The sequence below is a fragment of the Choloepus didactylus genome, chromosome 4 (genome assembly GCF_015220235.1).
Source record: "Choloepus didactylus isolate mChoDid1 chromosome 4, mChoDid1.pri, whole genome shotgun sequence".
Lineage (NCBI taxonomy): Eukaryota > Metazoa > Chordata > Mammalia > Pilosa > Megalonychidae > Choloepus > Choloepus didactylus.
In genome coordinates, this window is record NC_051310.1 from 36,076,566 (window position 1) to 36,095,386 (window position 18,821).

Genomic DNA, 18,821 nt, shown 5'->3' on the forward strand with positions numbered 1-18,821 from the left:
GAGAAAAGTCTCAAAAGAACATTATTGGAACATAAAACAACCGCAACGAGAATGTAAGCTTTACATCAACATTAAATTTCTTGAACTTGATAACTGTATTTCGGGTGATTACAAAGTGAATATCCTTGTTTGTAGGAAATGTATACGGAAATATTATGTGTTTAGGAGCATGATGTGTGCAACCTGCTCTCGCTCTCAAATGTTCAGAAGATAGATAGATGAAAGAAAGGAAAAGAAAGAAAGACAGGAAGGAAGGAAGGAAAAGAAGGGCAGGAAGGCAGGAAGGAAGGGAGAGAGAGAAAAATGGCAAAGGTGGCAAGTGTTAAAATTGGTAGATCTGGGTACCTGGGGGGTGGGGTTATGTTTGAAGTTCTCTGTATGGAGTTTGTATTATTTTTTGCAACCATCCTGTAAGTTTGAAATTATTTCAAAATAAAAAGGTAAAAAAAAAAAAAAAAAACCTTCAGTACTTATTTTAGAATTTCAAATAAAAGACAGTAGGCTACCAGCAAAGAGGATAGTATGAACACAGGCACCTTAAGGCACCCCCTAATTTTCCCATTAAAGAAGCACATGACATATAAATGTAGAAGAAAAAATTCTGCATCAGTATTGGAAATCAGAACTGGGAGGAATCTCTGCTAAATACAATGCTAATGTGATGAGTCATTTATTCAATCATTCAACAAATGGCTATTGAACACTAGTAGTGTGCCAGGTTTAGATATTAGAGATTCAGTGGTGAACAAGACAGACAAGGTCTTTGTCATCTTGGAGCTTGTATTCTAGGGTGGGCTTCAAACAATAAGCAATATTAATACTTAAAATGTATTGAGCATTTACTATGTATCATACACATTTACAATGTATCTAAGAACTTCACATTTATTAATTTTCACAACAACCCTATGAAACAGATGCTATTACTATCCCCAACAAGGACTGAGGAAAATGACAGAGGTTAGTGACTTGTCCAAAGTCACATAAATAGTAAATGACAGAGGAGGGATTCATATGCAGGCAATCTGATGCTACACTGCCTCCCTAACAAGTAAATAAGAGAATTAGTAGATGAGATAAATGCTATAGATGAAATAAAAGGGATAATGAGCTAGGGAGTAACTGGGGGAGTTCATTTTAGATCAAGGTTTAGGTTCCGATGGAATATGTCTGAGGAAATGGCACTTGAGCATTGAAGAATGAGAAGGAGCCAGAGCTGGAGGAAGAGCATTCTAGGAAGAGGAAGTACCAAGTACAAAAATATGGAGGTGGGAAAAGGCGTGGTGGTTTAAGAAACAAAAAGAATTAGATGGTGTGGTGGCTTGAAGCCATACCTACCCCAGAGAAAACATGTTCTTAAATCTAATCCATTTCTGTGGGTGTGAACCCATTGTAAGTAGGACCTTTAGATGAGGCTATTTCAGTTAAGGTGCGACCCACCTCAATCAGAATGGATCTTAATTCTCTTACTGAGTCCTTTATAAACGGGATGAATACAGAGAGAGAGAGCCACAGAAGCAAGAAACTGAAATCAATGAAACCCGGAAGAGAAGGAAGAGACCAGCTGATGCTGCCATGTGCGTTGCCACGTGGCAGAGGAGCCCCAAGGATCGCCTGGGAAGAAAGTACCGCCTTAATGATACTTGACTTAGACATTTTCTCAGCCTCACAACTGTAAGCTAATAAATTCCTATTGTTTAAGCCGTTTCATTTCATTTATTTTCTGGAGCAGCCTAGAAAAATAAAACAGATGGAAAAGGAAAACAAACAAATAAAAAAACAAAAAACAAAAACAAAATAAAAAATCAATGACCCGTGGGAAATCCTTTATATGACCAGGTAAAGCATGCTGAGGTATGAGATGAATGAACAGGGACTATTGGAAAGTCTGCCATAAAGCAGCACTGGGGGTCAAACCACTTCAGGAGATACAGGCATGAGGTCTGTATTTAACATAGTTAAGCAGACACTACTGTGGCTGGCCAACCCAATACTCATTCTCACCTTTTTTTTTCCTTCCACTAGTGGCTGGAAAAATAAAACACTCACTTGCCCAGTAATACCTTATAACATGGTTCTGGCCAATGAATCTGTTAGGAGCTTCTGGGAAAGTTTTTAACGCTTCCAGGAAAAAGGGACAGATACAGCTGGAGCCTACTTTCTTCCTTAAAGTACAGACAAATCTTGGAGCTACAGTAACCATCCTGCAACCATGAGAGAAAGGCCAGCAGCCATTCACCTCCAGACATAACAATCCTACTTATATTAGCAGGTATTCTGTAAAATGATCAAACACTTCTATCCTTTGTTTGTGGAATGCTACACCAAGGAGAAAAGAGATCAAGCTTAGGGTAAGAGACAGAGAAGAGGCAATTGACAGTAACCCGCTCCTGGGGGGCTCAAGTCATAACAGTACAAAGAAGTGCCTCAGACGGAAGGCACCAAGATGTTGCTACAGCCTCATTCCCTACAGGCTATTCAATACATGAACTGAAAACCTAGAGCCACTTTTTAAAAGCAATTCCTTTTATCTAAAACTGATGTAAGTACATAAGGTGCCCCAGCTGTAACATCCTTACCAATTTTTTGAAAGAACCTGCTGAATTCTTTCCTGAGAATGAAAAAGTTAAAGAAAAACTTAAAAATTAATTACAGGGGGCAAGATGGCGGACTGGTGAGCTGTATGTTTTACTTACTCCTCCAGGAAAGTAGGTACAAAGCCAGGAACTGCGTGGACTGGACACCACAGAGCAATCTGACTTTGGGCATACTTCATACAACACTCATGAAAACGTGGAACTGCTGAGATCAGCGAAATCTGTAAGTTTTCGCGGCCAGGGGACCCGCGCCCCTCCCTGCCAGGCTCAGTCCCGGGGGAGGAGGGGCTGTCAGCTCCGGGAAGGAGAAGGGAGAACTGCAGTGGCAGCCCTTATCGGAAACTCATTCTACTGATCCAAACTCCAACCATAGATAGACTGAGACCAGACACCAGAGAATCTGAGAGCAGCCAGCCCAGCAGAGAGGAGACAGGCATAGAAAAAAAACAACACGAAAAACTCCAAAATAAAAGCGGAGGATTTTTGGAGTTCTGGTGAACATAGAAAGGGGAAGGGCAGAGCTCAGGCCCTGAGGCGCATATGCAAATCCCGAAGAAAAGCTGATCTCTCTGCCCTGTGGACCTTTCCTTAATGGCCCTGGTTGCTTTGTCTCTTAGCATTTCAATAACCCATTAGATCTCTGAGGAGGGCCCTTTTTTTTTTTTTCTAATCCTTTTTTCTTTTTCTAAAACAATTACTCTAAGAAGCCCAATACAGAAAGCTTCAAAGACTTGCAATTTGGGCAGGTCAAGTCAAGAGCAGAACTAAGAGAGCTCTGAGACAAAAGGCAATAATCCAGTGGCTGAGAAAATTCACTAAACACCACAACTTCCCAAGAAAAGGGGGGTGTCCGCTCGCAGCCATCATCCTGGTGGACAAGAAACACTCCTGCCCATCGCCAGCCCCATAGCCCAGAGCTGCCCCAGACAACCCAGTGTGATGGAAGTGCTTCAAATAACAGGCACACACCACAAAACTGGGTGTGGACATTAGCCTTCCCTGCAACCTCAGCTGATTGTCCCAGAGTTGGGAAGGTGGAGCAGTGTGAATTAACAAAGCCCCATTCAGCCATCATTTCAGCAGACTGGGAGCCTCCCTACACAGCCCAGCAGCCCAGAACTGCCCTGGGGGGACGGCACTCACCTGTGACATAGCACAGACATCCCTCAACAGAGGACCCGGGGTGCACGGCCTGGAAGAGGGGCCCACTTGCAAGTCTCAGGAGCCATACGCCAATACCAAGGACTTGTGGGTCACTGGCAGAGACAAACTGTGGCAGGACTGAACTGAAGGATTAGACTATTGCAGCACCTTTAAAACTCTAGGATCACCAGGGAGATTTGATTGTTAGGGCCACCTCCCCTCCCTGACTGCCCAGAAACACGCCCCATATACAGGGCAGGCAACACCAACTACACACGCAAGCTTGGTACACCAATTGGACCCCACAAGACTCACCAAAAAGGCTAAGCAGGGGAGAACTGGCTTGTGGAGAACAGGTGGCTCGTGGACGCCACCTGATGGTTAGTTAGAGAAAGTGTACTCCACGAAGCTGTAGATCTGATAAAGTAGAGATAAGGACTTCAATTGGTCTACAAATCCTAAAAGAACCCTATCAAGTTCAGCAAATGCCAAGAGGCCAAAAACAACAGAAAATTATAAAGCATATGGAAAAACCAGACGATATGGATAACCCAAGCCCAAGCACCCAAATCAAAAGATCAGAAGAGACACAGCACCTAGAGCAGCTACTCAAAGAACTAAAGATGAACAATGAGACCATAGTACGGGATACAAAGGAAATCAAGAAGACCCTAGAAGAGCATAAAGAAGACATTGCAAGACTAAATAAAAAAATGGATGATCTTATGAAAATTAAAGAAACTGCTGACTAAATTAAAAAGATTCTGGACACTCATAGTACAAGACTAGAGGAAGCTGAACAATGAATCAGTGACCTGGAAGATGACAGAATGGAAAATGAAAGCATAAAAGAAAGAATGGGGAAAAAAATTGAAAAAATCGAAATGGACCTCAGGGATATGATAGATAATATGAAACGTCCGAATATAAGACTCATTGGTGTCCCAGAAGGGGAAGAAAAGGGTAAAGATCTAGGAAGAGTATTCAAAGAAATTGTTGGGGAAAACTTCCCAAATCTTCTAAACAACATAAATACACAAATCATAAATGCTCAGCGAACTCCAAATAGAATAAATCCAAATAAACCCACTCCGAGACATATACTGATCACACTGTCAAACACAGAAGAGAAGGAGCAAGTTCTGAAAGCAGCAAGAGAAAAGCAATTCACCACATACAAAGGAAACAGCATAAGACTAAGTAGCGACTACTCAGCAGCCACCATGGAGGTGAGAAGGCAGTGGCACGATATATTTAAAATTCTGAGTGAGAAAAATTTCCAGCCAAGAATACTTGATCCAGCAAAGCTCTCCTTCAAATTTGAGGGAGAGCTTACATTTTTCACAGACAAACAAATGCTGAGAGAATTTGCTAACAAGAGACCTGCCCTACTGGAGATACTAAAGGGAGCCCTATAGACAGAGAAACAAAGAAAGGACAGAGAGACTTGGAGAAAGGTTCAGTACTAAAGAGATTCGGTATGGGTACAATAAAGGATATTAATAGACAGAGGGGAAAAATATGACAAACATAAACCAAACAATAAGATGGCTGATTCAAGAAATGCCTTCACGGTTATAACGTTGAATGTAAATGGATTAAACTCCCCAATTAAAAGATATAGATTCGCAGAATGGATCAAAAAAAATGAACCAACAATATGTTGCATACAAGAGACTCATCTTAGACACAGGGACACAAAGAAACTGAAAGTGAAAGGATGGAAAAAAATATTTCATGCAAGCTACAGCCAAAAGAAAGCAGGTGTAGCAATATTAATCTCAGATAAAATAGACTTCAAATGCAGGGATGTTTTGAGAGACAAAGAAGGCCACTACATACTAATAAAAGGGGCAATTCAACAAGAAGAAATAACAATCATAAATGTCTATGCACCCAATCAAGGTGCCACAAAATACATGAGAGAAACACTGGCAAAACTAAAGGAAGCAATTGATGTTTCCACAATAATTGTGGGAGACTTCAACATATCACTCTCTCCTATAGATAGATCAACCAGACAGAAGACCAATAAGGAAACTGAAAACCTAAACAATCTGATAAATGAATTAGATTTAACAGACATCTACAGGACATTACATCCCAAATCACCAGGATACACATACTTTTCTAGTGCTCACGGAACTTTCTCCAGAATAGATCATATGCTGGGACATAAAACAAGCCTCAATAAATTTAAAAAGATTGAAATTATTCAAAGCACATTCTCTGACCACAATGGAATACAATTAGAAGTCAATAACCATCAGAGACTTAGAAAATTCACAAACACCTGGAGGTTAAACAACACATTCCTAAACAATCAGTGGGTTAAAGAAGAAATAGCAAGAGAAATTGCTAAATATATAGAGACGAATGAAAATGAGAACACAACATACCAAAACCTATGGGATGCAGCAAAAGCAGTGCTAAGGGGGAAATTTATAGCACTAAACGCATATATTAAAAAGGAAGAAAGAGCCAAAATCAAAGAACTAATGGATCAACTGAAGAAGCTAGAAAATGAACAGCAAACCAATCCTAAACCAAGTACAAGAAAAGAAATAACAAGGATTAAAGCAGAAATAAATGACATAGAGAACAAAAAAACAATAGAAAGGATAAATATCACCAAAAGTTGGTTATTTGAGAAGATCAACAAGATTGACAAGCCCCTAGCTAGACTGACAAAATCAAAAAGAGAGAAGACCCATATAAACAAAATAATGAATGAAAAAGGTGACATAACTGCAGATCCTGAAGAAATTAAAAAAATTATAAGAGGATATTATGAACAACTGTATGGCAACAAACTGGATAATGTAGAAGAAATGGACAATTTCCTGGAAACATATGAACAACCTAGACTGACCAGAGAAGAAATAGAAGACCTCAACCAACCCATCACAAGCAAAGAGATCCAATCAGTCATCAAAAATCTTCCCACAAATAAATGCCCAGGGCCAGATGGCTTCACAGGGGAATTCTACCAAACTTTCCAGAAAGAACTGACACCAATCTTACTCAAACTCTTTCAAAACATTGAAAAAAATGGAACACTACCTAACTCATTTTATGAAGCTAACATCAATCTAATACCAAAACCAGGCAAAGATGCTACAAAAAAGGAAAACTACCGGCCAATCTCCCTAATGAATATAGATGCAAAAATCCTCAACAAAATACTTGCAAATTGAATCCAAAGACACATTAAAAAAATCATACACCATGACCAAGTGGGGTTCATTCCAGGCATGCAAGGATGGTTCAACATAAGAAAAACAATCAATGTATTACAACACATTAAAAACTCGAAAGGGAAAAATCAATTGATCATCTCAATAGATGCTGAAAAAGCATTTGACAAAATCCAACATCCCTTTTTGATAAAAACACTTCAAAAGGTAGGAATTGAAGGAAACTTCCTCAACATGATAAAGAGCATATATGAAAAACCCACAGCCAGCATAGTACTCAATGGTGAGAGACTGAAAGCCTTCCCTCTAAGATCAGGAACAAGACAAGGATGCCCGCTGTCACCACTGTTATTCAACATTGTGCTGGAAGTGCTAGCCAGGGCAATCCGGCAAGACAAAGAAATAAAAGGCATCCAAATTGGAAAAGAAGAAGTAAAACTGTCATTGTTTGCAGATGATATGATCTTATATCTAGAAAACCCTGAGAAATCAACGATACACCTACTAGAGCTAATAAACAAATTTAGCAAAGTAGCGGGATACAAGATTAATGCACATAAGTCAGTAATGTTTCTATATGCTAGAAATGAACAAACTGAAGAGACACTCAAGAAAAAGATACCATTTCAATAGCAACTAAAAAAATCAAGTACCTAGGAATAAACTTAACCAAAGATGTAAAAGACCTATACAAAGAAAACTACATAACTCTACTAAAAGAAATAGAAGGGGACCTTAAAAGATGGAAAAATATTCCATGTTCATGGATAGGAAGGCTAAATGTCATTAAGATGTCAATTCTACCCAAACTCATCTACAGATTCAATGCAATCCCAATCAAAATTCCAACAACCTACTTTGCAGACTTGGAAAAGCTAGTTATCAAATTTATTTGGAAAGGGAAGATGCCTCGAATTGCTAAAGACACTCTAAAAAAGAAAAACGAAGTGGGAGGACTTACACTCCCTGACTTTGAAGCTTATTATAAAGCCACAGTTGCCAAAACAGCATGGTACTGGCACAAAGATAGACATATAGATCAATGGAATCGAATTGAGAATTCAGAGATAGACCCTCAGATCTATGGCCGACTGATCTTTGATAAGGCCCCCAAAGTCACCGAACTGAGCCATAATGGTCTTTTCAACAAATGGGGCTGGGAGAGTTGGATATCCATATCCAAAAGAATGAAAGAGGACCCCTACCTCACCCCCTACACAAAAATTAACTCAAAATGGACCAAAGATCTCAATATAAAAGAAAGTACCATAAAACTCCTAGAAGATAATGTAGGAAAACATCTTCAAGACCTTGTATTAGGAGGCCACTTCCTAGACTTTACACCCAAAGCACAAGCAACAAAAGAGAAAATAGATAAATGGGAACTCCTCAAGCTTAGAAGTTTCTGCACCTCAAAGGAATTTCTCAAAAAGGTAAAGAGGCAGCCAACTCAATGGGAAAAAATTTTTGGAAACCATGTATCTGACAAAAGACTGATATCTTGCATATACAAAGAAATCCTACAACTCAATGACAATAGTACAGACAGCCCAATTATAAAATGGGCAAAAGATATGAAAAGACAGTTCTCTGAAGAGGAAATACAAATGGCCAAGAAACACATGAAAAAATGTTCAGCTTCACTAGCTATTAGAGAGATGCAAATTAAGACCACAATGAGATACCATCTAACACCGGTTAGAATGGCTGCCATTAAACAAACAGGAAACTACAAATGCTGGAGGGGATGTGGAGAAATTGGATCTCTTATTCATTGTTGGTGGGACTGTATAATGGTTCAGCCACTCTGGAAGTCAGTCTGGCAGTTCCTTAGAAAACTAGATATAGAGCTACCATTCGATCCAGCGATTGCACTTCTCGGTATATACCCGGAAGATCGGAAAGCAGTGACACGAACAGATATCTGCACGCCAATTTTCATAGCAGCATTATTCACAATTGCCAAGAGATGGAAACAACCCAAATGTCCTTCAACAGATGAGTGGATAAATAAAATGCGGTATATACACACGATGGAATACTACGCGGCAGTAAGAAGGAACGATCTGGTGAAACATATGACAAAATGGATGAACCTTGAAGACATAATGCTGAGCGAAATAAGTCAGGCACAAAAAGAGAAATATTATATGCTACCACTAATGTGAACTTTGAAAAATGTAAAACAAATGGTTTATAATGTAGAATGTAGGGGAACTAGCAGTAGAGAGCAATTAAGGAAGGCGGAACAATAATCCAAGAAGAACAGATAAGCTATTTAACGTTCTGGGGATGCCCAGAAATGACTATGGTCTGTTAATTTCTGATGGATGTAGTAGGAACAAGTTCACAGAAATGTTGCTGTATTAGGTAACTTTCTTGGGGTAAAGTAGGAACATGTTGGAAGTTAAGCAGTTATCTTAGGTTAGTTGTCTTTTTCTTACTCCTTTGTTATGGTCTCTTTGAAATGTTCTTTTATTGTATGTTTGTTTTCTTTTTAACTTTTTTTTTCATACAGTTGATTTAAAAAAGAAGGGAAAGTTAAAAAAAAAAAAAAAGAAAAAGAAAAACAAGAAAAAAAAAAAAAGATGTAGTGCCCCCTTGAGGAGCCTGTGGAGAATGCAGGGGTATTCGCCTACCCCACCTCCATGGTTGCTAACATGACCACAGACATAGGGGACTGGTGGTTTGATGGGTTGAGCCCTCTACCATAAGTTTTACCCTTGGGAAGACGGTTGCTGCAAAGGAGAGGCTAGGCCTCCCTATATTTGTGCCTAAGAGTCTCCTCCTGAATGCCTCTTTGTTGCTCAGATGTGGCCCTCTCTCTCTGGCTAAGCCAACTTGAAAGGTGAAATCACTGCCCTCCCCCCTACGTGGGATCAGACACCCAGGGGAGTGAATCTCCCTGGCAACGTGGAATATGACTCCCGGGGAGGAATGTAGACCCGGCATCATGGGACGGAGAACATCTTCTTGACCAAAAGGGGGATGTGAAAGGAAATGAAATAAGCTTCAGTGGCAGAGAGTTTCCAAAAGGAGCCGAGAGGTCACTCTGGTGGGCACTCTTACGCACACTTTAGACAACCCTTTTTAGGTTTTAAAGAATTGGGGTAGCTGGTGGTGGATACCTGAAACTATCAAACTACAACCCAGAACCCATGAATCTCGAAGACAGTTGTATAAAAATGTAGCTTATGAGGGGTGACAATGGAATTGGGAAGGGCATAAGGACCACACTCCACTTTGTCTAGTTTATGGATGGATGAGTAGAAAAATAGGGGAAGGAAACAAACAGACAAAGGTACCCAGTGTTCTTTTTTACTTCAATTGCTCTTTTTCACTCTAATTATTATTCTTGTTATTTGTGTGTGTGTGCTAATGAAGGTGTCAGGGATTGATTTAGGTGATGAATGTACAACTATGTAATGGTACTGTAAACAATCGAAAGTACAATTTGTTTTGTATGACTGCGTGGTATGTGAATATATCTGAATAAAATGATGATTAAAAAAAAAAAAAGAAGAAACATTTTGGGGCCCACTTTTATTAACATCCTTAGCACATCCTTAGCTCAGCTTGATCAAAGGAACACCTTTGCCTGTACCAGAGTGACATTTCCAATCTCATCTCCCCTAAAAAATTGGGTGCACATGACTTTATTTCCACCAGGGAACACCAAACTGAAGGAGATATGTCCTGAAGCCTTTGTAAGATGAAAATCCCTCTTGAGGATTTCCAGAATCTCTGAATGGGAAGGAAAAAAGATGAGTCATTGAGATCTCTAGAATAGAAGATTTTGTTTTCCCTGTTTTATATTCTACTATGATTTCATAACAATCTTCTAATAAGATACCAAACTAGATGGTCAATATATCTCAAAATGCATATAAATACACATGTTGTTCTATTAAACACAAGATTTCTTAATTAATCCCAATAGTCTGTACCTTTTCTTCAAAGAACCTGCTTTCCAATCTTCTAAGAGTCTCTTGATGTTTCCGCTCTGTGTTTCTTAAATTCTCCTTCAGCTAAAATTAAAGTAATAAACAAACAAAAGATTGTCGATAGGAAATTTGGTTGATCTGGGTACAATTCTTAGAAAATTTTCAATAAAGAAATATTTTCTATAATACATTATCTCTTAATCCTGAATATACAGAAAGAATTCTGTGTCCCTGCCTCCAAGTACCACACTTCTCATAATCTTCTATAGATATACAAGACCAGCATTAATTTGAGTTTTAAAAAGACTTTCATGAGCAATCAGGTACGATGTTCTCATAATCATATTTTCCAAATATCTTTATTTCAAACATGTGTAATCACAGAATCATAACATTTTACAATTGAAAAGCACCTGCAGGAGTCACACTATATAATATCCCCTAATATAGGAATCTCTTGTATGAGAAAAATGGAAATATCACTAGTTCAAATCTCATTCACTGGGCTGCCCTTTAATAGCTCCCATTTTTAGAATATTCTTCGTAATATCAGTATAAAAAACATCTTCCTATGACTCCCACAGATGGATCCTACTTCAACTCTCTAAAATCATATAGAATAAAAAGGACATAAAATTCTGGTAGGCAAAGAAAGCTGAGTTAATTTAAAGTTATAATCCTGTAGTCTTCATTTACTGGCAAGAATGAATCAGATTGATTGCATACTGATGTTCATAGCAGTATTATTCACAACAGCCAAAAAGTGGAAGCAACCCAAGCGTTCATCAACAAATGAATGGATAAACAAAATGTAGCGCGCGCACACACACACACACACACAATGGAATAGTATTCAGCCATAAAAAGGAATGAAGTTCTGACACATGCTACAACATGGATGTGATAGACTGAATTATGTGCCCCAGAAAAAAACATGTTCAAAATCTTAATCCAGTCCTGTGGGTGTGAACCCATTGTAAATATGACTTTTTGAAAATGTTATTTTTAGCTAAGGTGTGGCCCAAGTGAATGAGGGTGGACCTTAATCCTATTACTGGAAGGTTTATGAAGAGAAAGGCACACCAAGAAGAAGCAGCTGGAAGTCAATGGAACCTAGAAGAGAAAGGAGAAGACATTGCCATGTGACATGAAAACCAAGGAACCCAAGGAACTCTGGTAGCAAGCACCAGAACACCACAGTCTTCAGGGAGAAAGCATCACCTTGCTAACACCTTAATTATGGACTTCTAGGCTTAAAACTGTGAGCCAATAAATTGGCTTGTTTAAGCCAACCAGATGTGTGGTATTCGTATTAGTAACCTGGGAAATCAAGACAATGAATGAACCTTGAAAACATGTTGAGTGAATTAAGCCAGACATAAAAGGACAAATATTGTGTGATTTAACTTACATGAAATAACTAGAATATGCAAATTTATCATAAAGACAGTTTACCAGGGGCATGGGGTGGGAGTGAATGGGGAGTTGATGTTTAATTGATACAAAGCTTTTGTTTGGGATGATGGAAAAGTTTTGGTAATGGATGCTGTTGAGTACATACAACATTGTGAATGTAACCAACACCATTGAATTGTATACTTGAAAATGATTAAAATGGGAAATTTTATGTTGTATATATTTTACCACAATAAAAAAAGTTTTAAACCCCATAGAAATGTATGACATAAACAGTGAACTCTAATGTAAACTATGGACTTTTAGTTAATAATAGAATTATAATAATATTGGTTCATTAATTGTAACAAGTATACCACACTATGCAAATTGTTAATAACAGGGAAAACTGTGAGTATGAGGGGGGAGTAAATGGAACGTCTGTACTTCTGCATGATTTTTCAGAAAACCTACAACTGCTCTAAAAAGTAAATTAAAAACAAAAAATACAGGATCAACATGGTACCAAACAACTGCTTAAATCAAAGAAATCAGAATTACCAATGAAGTTCTTTGAGTTCTTACTTTTTAGGTAACAATAAATCAAGAGTATGAACAAGTTATATGAAGGATAGGAAAGGGCTACTTATTCTTAACTTGGACATTTCCAGTTACATTATAGTCTTTTATTCATAATCAATGGCTTATTCTTCTCTTTTTGAGGTACTGAATTTGGAAACTTTTTCTAACCATTGATTTCTGCTTCTCATCCAGATTTCTAAATCTTTGACCTGCATCTGGCTGATAATCACAGACACTAGCATAGATCTTGAAGACAGCTTTCCCCTATACTCAATAAATGTGCATTAAATAAATGTTTAACACACACACACAAGAATGAAATCAGATTGAAACTGGCATAATCAATCTAATATTTATGTCATAAAAAAGGCAATAGAGAAGGGCTTTTCCATCAGACAGACCAGAGTTCAAGTGCTGGCTCTGTCACGTACCAGATGTTTGACATTTGGCTAATCACTTAACTTCTCCAAGTCTCATTTCCCCACATATAAAAAGAGATAATAATAGTACTTATCTCATAGAGGCATGGTGAGGATTAAATAACAAATAATACAAGTAAAGTACTTAGCATAGTAACCATTTAATATAAAGGTTAGTTATTATTATGTCTAACATTGTCCTCCCTAATACCTAACAATTTTTCTTACTGTTATTTCTGTTTCAAATACCCATTTTATATATTCTCTTTCAGATGCTCTTCTCTCTCCCTGTATGTTTTCTTATAAATTTTTTAAATAGCCTCTTACTTGTCAAAATTAATATTAATATACAAGTTTTATAGAAATATCTAACATCCAGATGTGTGTGGGGTGGACCTTTCAAAGACCATTGGACTCCCTCAAAATTTATATGTTAAAAAATCTTTCAAAAGGCAACTAGCTGTGCACAACTATGTGATGATACTGTGAGCCTGTGATAGTATACTTTGGATGGTTTATGTGGTATGTGAATATATCTCAATAAAATTGAAAAAAAAAGATAATCAGGCAAAGCATATCAAAATTCTTAAACAGTTCATGCTCTTTAGCCCATAAATTCCACTTCAGAGAAGTTATCCTAAAAACTAAAGATACAAAAAAAGATTTTATTACTTAGATGTTCATCACAGTTTATAAAAGTGAAAAAATAGAAAAAAGTCAAGCAGGGAACCCATCAATCAATTATGATACATCTATGCAATGGAACTCTATGGATGTATTAAAAAAAGTTGTAGAAAAAGATTTAATAGCATCTAAAAATGTCCACAATATATACAGTGAAAAACTCAGGTTAATAATTGGTACTTCATGACCTCACTTTTGTAAAACTGGCATATAGATTTTTTAAATGTTTCTACAAAACAGAGGGAAAAAAAAGACTATACCCAACATACTAACAATGGTTATTTCTAGATAGTATAATTGGGAGGAGAGGGAATCTTTATTTTCTTCTTTTCTTATCAGCTAAACTTGCTGAAATGGTTATTATCACTTTGTCAAAAAAACCGAAAAACCCAAAAAACTATTTAAAGAAATAATAACTGCAACGACCTACCAATGTATGCTGCCTCTGTTAATCGAGTAGACAGATATACTTTATTCTTTAAAATTTATGCCTTGATACAGGGTTCCTATTTGGAATGATGGAAATGTTTTGGTAATGGATGGTGTTGATGGTAGCACAACATTGTGAACACAATTAACAGCACTGAAATATATACCTGAATATAATTAAAAGAGGAAATGTAACAGAATAACAATTATTAAAATCCATGGAACTATACTACACAGTGAACACTAAGTTAAACCATGACTTTAGTTACAGTACAATTATAAAAATATGTTACTATCAATTGTAACAAATGTTCCACACCAGTGCAAGGTGTTGGTGGTGGGGTGGTATATGGGAATCCTGTGTTTTATGCATAATTGTTCTGTGAATTCACAACTTCTTTAATAAAGGAAAAAAAATGCCTTAAATACCTTTGAGAATCTAAATTTAATTAACCTCTTTTAATTTGTGCAATGAATTCTATTTATACAATATAATTAATTTTATTCCCTTATATATAGTCCCCCAATTAAAAATTCATGGGTCCCTACACATGCCTCAATTCTTCCACATTTGGGGTTTCATAGAAAACCTTACTTTTTCCCATAATCCAGTATTTTTTGCTTTTTAATTTTAAGTCTTGGTCCTTTACAGCCTCTTAGAAGTACCTGAAATCTATTGTTCCAATAGATGAAACAATGTTCTTTAAAAAAATATATATCACACCACAGCCCACTAGAATATACAGAAATAAATCTTAATTCACTTTGATTCAGAATGTATACCTAAACCTAGGATGGCTATTTTGAGAGTTCCTAAAAAGTTAACTACATTGACTCAATCTGCAGTACTTTCATATAAAACAAAACTTGATATTCCTTCTAGAATACTGAGGTGCCTTCAATTATGTTTTTAATGAAAAGATCCACTCAGTATTTAATAAAGATTTATTCAGCATCACTTTTTATCTTGTGTTTCAATGAATTCAACACTGTTCATTGCCTCAAAGGGTAATGATCTCACCATCTAGTAAGAAAACGCTAAATAAATATTATATCAAGACGGAACAGGCTGGGTGGTATAAAAGAGATACAAAATGCTATGAAAACATACAGAAAAGACAATTATTACTTTTTAACAGGAGTCTGGGGAAAGACCTTGTATAGTACATGCTTTTGAGCTAAGATTTTGAAGGAGATGTAATATTTTAATAGACAGAGATCTACCAGCAGGATATTCCAAGAAGAAGAAATAGTGTGAACAAAGTTAAGAAAGACAGAAAAGACTTCAGGGATAAGTCAGTTTCCAGTCTGGGTGAATTGAAGGGTGTGTGGGTTGAGGAAATGGGGGTAGGTAAAAGGAGATAACAATGTTCCAAGATGGGTGTAGGATCTTGACTTTCACACCAAGTTGCCTGGGCAATATTGTTTACAGTGGAGAGCCGCTCAAGATTCTTGAGGGAGGTGATCAGTACAACATCAGAACTGTGTTATTTTAAGATTATGCCTACAGCAGTGCGCACTTTGGCTGTAGTGATGTGGTGGTTTAAAAATACATCCACAAATTCTTTGACATTCCTCCCTTCAAATGATGGAATTTAATGCTCCATCCCCGATTATGGGCCAGACTAAGGGACTGACATCTAATCTACAGAATATGGTGGAACTAATGTTTCATGACTTTTGAGGCTAGGTCATGAAAAGGATAGCTTCTGACTGGCGTTCTGTTGGATTACTCAGTCTGGGTTAAGTCATCCACCAAGCCATGAGGATACTCAAGCAGTTTATGGAGAGTCCATGTGGGATGAAACTGATGCCTCCCACTAAATAAATGTGAGTGCACCATCTTGGAAGTGGATCCTCCAGCTCCACTCAAGCCTTCAGATGACTGTAGCCCTGGTGGACATCTTGACTGCAACCTAAGGAGAGATCCTAAGCCAGAACTGCCCAGGTAAGTTGCTCCCAAATTCCTGACCCTCAGAAATTGTGCATTTAACAAATGTTTATTATTGTGTTAAGCCACTAGCTTTTGGAGTAATTTGCTTTGCAGCAATAGGTAACTAATGCAGGTCAAGAATCAGAAGAAGCAAGACTAAAGGTACTGGACAGAGATTCAGGACACTAGGATTCTGTTGCCAGCTCTAAAACTAACCATGCAAGTCACTTACATTTTTGTGTCTCAGTTTCCCTTATCTGTAGAATGGATTAAGTAGACCCTAAAATTCCTTCCAGCTCTAAGATTCTATGAATTCTATGAAAAGTTTTTGATGGTTGCTTTATATAACTCATTTAATAAGAGTCATTATTAAATACTAGTCTAGGAACTGGTAAAGAGTGACAAGTATATGCACAAGTACAAGATTTGGCTCCTCTTAATTTCTTAGCTTACAAAAATTAAACAAAACAACTAAAGAAAACAATTATATAAGGACTTTAAACTCACAAAAGGAGAGAGTTCCCCAGAGCATACTGTAAAAGAATTTGTGCAATGGTGAGTTATAGAAATTAAGATCAATTTTAAAGCAAAATTATTAAAACAGTTGTAAAGCAAAAAGTAAGCAAGTTCATAAAGTCAGCTTGATGGGAAGGTTTGGTGATAACAGCCCAATTAGGATAGGAAATTCCTCCCAATCTAAGAAAGTATCTTCCCATTCCCCACCTTGCCTGTAATATGCCAATTCATTCCTTTAAATTGAAGTTTTTAAGAATCCTCTATTAAGAGTTTTTAAATGCTATATAATCATAACAATAACCAAAACATAACTACTGCACTAATACTCTAGGGACTAGGCATTTGTAGGAGCCCATGTGCTATGTATTTTACACAGGCTATGTTATTTAATCCACACAACAACTCTAAGAAGAGGCAGGTGATATTATTAGCCACATTTTACAAATTAGGAATTTGAGACCCAGAGAGGTTAAAAGACTATTTAAATCCACACAGCTACCATCTGCAGAAGCTGGACATGAAGTCCATAATCTCAACAGTTACATTATCTTTTCTTTTTCTTTTTTTTTTTTTTTTTGAATTTTTTTTTTTATTGAGATATATTCACATACCACGCAGTCATACAAAACAAATCGTACTTTCGATTGTTTACAGTACCATTACATAGTTGTACATTCATCACCTAAATCAATCCCTGACACCTTCATTAGCACACACACAAAAATAACAAGAATAATAATTAGAGTGAAAAAGAACAATTGAAGTAAAAAAGAACACTGGGTACCTTTGTCTGTTTGTTTCCTTCCCCTATTTTTCTACTCATCCATCCATAAACTAGACAAAGTGGAGTGTGGTCCTTATGGCTTTCCCAATCCCATTGACACCCCTCATAAGCTACATTTTTATACAACTGTCTTCGAGATTCATGGGTTCTGGGTTGTAGTTTGATAGTTTCAGGTATCCACCACCAGCTACCCCAATTCTTTAGAACCTAAAAAGGGTTGTCTAAAGTGTGCGTAAGAGTGCCCACCAGAGTGACCTCTCGGCTCGTTTTGGGTTACATTATCTTTTCTACCTTATTCATTTCTCATATGCTCTTTCAATTTGGGAATTAGCTAAAGGATAAACAGAAATGGGATGAAGGAAATTGGTTTCTCATAAAAGTTTTTTCTTGTTAAGTAGGGCCCTGGGTAGCCAGACGAGAGCTTGAAATACACCGCATGCTTGGAGAGAACACACCATGATTAAAAATGAGAGGCACTAAAAAGGAAAGTGAAAGGCCTTAAATAATACATAACTTTAGCAGGAAAAATAGCAGCAGGATCAGTAACAGCAGTATTATTCATGGACACCCAGAGCTAAGCATTTTAAACAAATTATTTCATTTATTCTTCACAATGTCCTTTCGAAGTAAGTACTACTATTCTCATCCCCATGCTACAGATGAGGAAACGTAACAAGATACTCAAGTGGAGAAGAAAGTATTTATATTCTGGCAGTCTGACAAGTACCAATTTTTAACCCCTACACTACATGCTATACTGTAATTTTCAGTGGAAGTATTTCTTCTACTGTTATGACTACTAATAATAATAGTAGCCATTTTCATGTATATTCAGTAGTGTGCTGGAGCCAGCTCATGCCAGGAATTTTGTTAACAAGCAGCTAAAGCATTGGTAGCTTGAAATTGGCCTTGATAAAGTGTTTACACAATGGAAAACAGCAAATGCTACAAATCAGGACTTGTTTTTTTAAAAGAGAGCTGCACACTACTGTTACTATAATTCCTTCTATGTGACATGCACTATTTTAAGCACTTTACATATATTAACACACTTAATCCTTACAATAATCTTATAAAGAGTAACTCTTATTATCCTCATTTTACAGATGAAGAAACCAAGGTAGAGAGAGATTAAACAACTTGTTCAAAGCTGATGTCAGCTGCTTGAGCCTGGTATTCACTTGTGCCATTTATGGCC

The 18,821-nt window shown here is 37.2% G+C and overlaps 1 protein-coding gene across 1 annotated transcript in view; it reads right to left on the reverse strand.

The window, feature by feature from the left end:
* BBOF1 (basal body orientation factor 1) overlaps positions 1-18,821 on the reverse strand; it is a 66,450-nt gene that overhangs the window by 27,341 nt on the left and 20,288 nt on the right. Inside the window, exon 5 of the mRNA XM_037832310.1 lies at positions 10,885-10,965. Within this exon, the coding sequence (XP_037688238.1) occupies positions 10,885-10,965 (81 nt within the window). The remainder of the gene's footprint in view (positions 1-10,884; positions 10,966-18,821) is intronic.